The following is a 2074-nucleotide window of genomic DNA, read 5'->3' on the forward strand; positions in this document are numbered from 1 at the left end:
AAGTGTACTTCCTCTCAGGAACCTGTACTTCCTGTCAGGACGCCTGTACTTCCTGTCAGAATAAGTGTACTTCCTGTCAGGACGCCTGTACTTCCTGTCAGGACGCCTGTACTTCCTGTCAGGACGCCTGTACTTCCTGTCAGAATAAGTGTACTTCCTGTCAGGACACCTGTACTTCCTGTCAGGACAGGTGTAAGACCTTGTGTTATGTTTTAGTTTTCAGTGGGTTTACAAGCAGAACCGACCCGCCCATCTCGGCCTGAGGAGTGGTCTTGGTGATGACGATGGTCTTCCCCAGTTTGGACTCTAGGTCCACCTTGTAGTCTCGGTGCCGCAGGAGATCCCTCTTGACTGGCGGAGCCACTTTTCCTGTGAGTTCAGTGAACAGAAACTTTAATGTGACTGAACTGAAGCCTTTACTTGGACCAGACTGGAGAGCTCCTCACCATCTCGCCTCTCGCGGTCCCGCTCCTCCGCCAGACGTTTCTGGGCCAGGTTCTCGTACTCGTCTTTGTCCCATTTTCTACGAAAGTCGTTTTTACTGGACTGTTAAACAAAAGGAAAACAGAAGATCAGACTGAAGGTGTTTCCTCCACCAGCAGACCCAGCACCGTCTCTGAGCTTTGATTTGTTTACATAAATGTAGTCGTTACTGAGCAGGAGGAAGTGACGTCACTGTTTAAACCACCAGAGTTATTTTATCCCACAAAGCACAGCTCCTTCATTCAGCTGGTTTTACAGGTAAAAACACACCAGGTTTACTTCATCCATTATCTACACACAAATCATTGCAAAATCAAAGCTGATTGTTTAAATTATTCTGAATGAACAGATGCCGTCAGAGCTTTTATTTTGACAGGCCGGAAGTTGTTTCGTAGAAGCTGCTAGCCGAGCTAATACTAGAGGCTAAACGTTTCTTTTTGCGTTCACACAGCAGAACGGTAACAGCTGGATGTTGTGTAATAATCACTACATGTTAAATGAATTATTCAGGGTATTGTCTGTTAGCATGGCTAGCTGTTAGCATTAGCGCGGCTAGCTTTATGCAGAGATGCTAGCTGTTAAACAGCTCGGATCAGCTTCAACACCGGRCCGGAAGGAGTCTCGACCTAAAGCCATGTTTTAACATTCAATCAGTAATATTAAACTTTAATAAAGTATGAAACAATGGGATAAACTCACCCCGCTGCCAGAAGCCATCTTGTTTACTTTGTGACCGGAAATGACTGCGACTCGTTCGAATGAAGCGACGGTAAACAACAACAACAGCGCCCCTGCAGGAAGCCAAGAGAATTACAAGTGAAACAAAAACTACTGAAGGCTTTTAAAACGGTTTAAAACTTGTTTCCTKAAGTTTTGTTCCATAGAAACCTGTGATTTTTACTCTGAGATAAATAAGTTCAGGTGAACTTTAAAAACAGCTTCTTCTCAACCTTTATTTAATTATTTCACCTGAAAAACAAACAGGTTTCTGGATGTAATCCTGTTCAGAAATCCCTTTAAATGTTTTAAAAGGTTCAGAGAAAACATGAAAAACATTTTAAAATTAACCAGTTAGGCTTTTCAGAAAACACACATGACAGGTCAGGCTCCGCCCCGTGGCCCGGTGAAGTCAGGTGGGTTTGCCAGGCCCCGCCCCCCGGCCCAGGTGCGCCTCATTAAAAACACCCTGAAAGCAGATTGATTGTCCGTTTTTTTGACTGAAACCGAGGCGCCGAAGTCAGAGCAGAAATGTCCACCAGCGGAGTCCAGCCTGCAGCCCAGAGCCCACTGCTGTCCTCCAGGTACGAACCAGAACCAGAACCAGAACCAGAACCTGGGTCTGCTGGACTCAGAGCAGGCTCCTGGTCTAACTCAGGTGTTTGGCTTCAGGTCTCAGTTTAACAACAGCAGAGTCTCACCCTGAGTTTTGTCTCTCAGGTGGAATGAGTCAAAAGACAAACAGGTAAATTCAGGTTTGGATTAAATAATCTACATTTCTATAAATATTTAAAACTTCCAACAAAGAAGACAAACAGTGTTTAAACTCCTCACTTTCTTCAACTAAAACATGTTTTTATCAACATTCTGTAGA

General features: G+C 44.4%; 2 protein-coding genes across 6 annotated transcripts in view; one reads left to right on the top strand and one right to left on the bottom strand.

Annotated features, from left to right (window-relative positions):
- zmat2 (zinc finger, matrin-type 2) overlaps positions 1-2074 on the bottom strand; it is a 15310-nt gene that overhangs the window by 6410 nt on the left and 6826 nt on the right. The window contains exons 2-4 of the mRNA XM_014026599.1: positions 1183-1274; positions 447-546; positions 246-369 (exon numbers count right to left, since the gene is read on the bottom strand). Coding sequence (XP_013882053.1) covers positions 246-369; positions 447-546; positions 1183-1200 — 242 coding nt within the window. The 5' untranslated portion in view covers positions 1201-1274. The remainder of the gene's footprint in view (positions 1-245; positions 370-446; positions 547-1182; positions 1275-2074) is intronic.
- Positions 1635-2074, top strand: part of slbp2 (stem-loop binding protein 2) — a 7058-nt gene continuing 6618 nt past the window's right edge. For 2 of the 5 annotated variants that reach the window (XM_014026594.1, XM_014026595.1), the window contains exon 1: positions 1641-1784. In XM_014026594.1, the coding sequence (XP_013882048.1) occupies positions 1732-1784 (53 nt within the window). In that variant the 5' untranslated portion in view covers positions 1641-1731. Of the gene's footprint in view, positions 1785-1872; positions 1946-2074 lie in introns of those variants that run through there. The other 3 variants (XM_014026596.1, XM_014026597.1, XM_014026598.1) reach the window with 3 other exon arrangements.

Source organism: Austrofundulus limnaeus, unplaced genomic scaffold (assembly GCF_001266775.1).
Source record: "Austrofundulus limnaeus strain Quisiro unplaced genomic scaffold, Austrofundulus_limnaeus-1.0 Scaffold570, whole genome shotgun sequence".
Taxonomy (NCBI): Eukaryota; Metazoa; Chordata; class Actinopteri; order Cyprinodontiformes; family Rivulidae; genus Austrofundulus; species Austrofundulus limnaeus.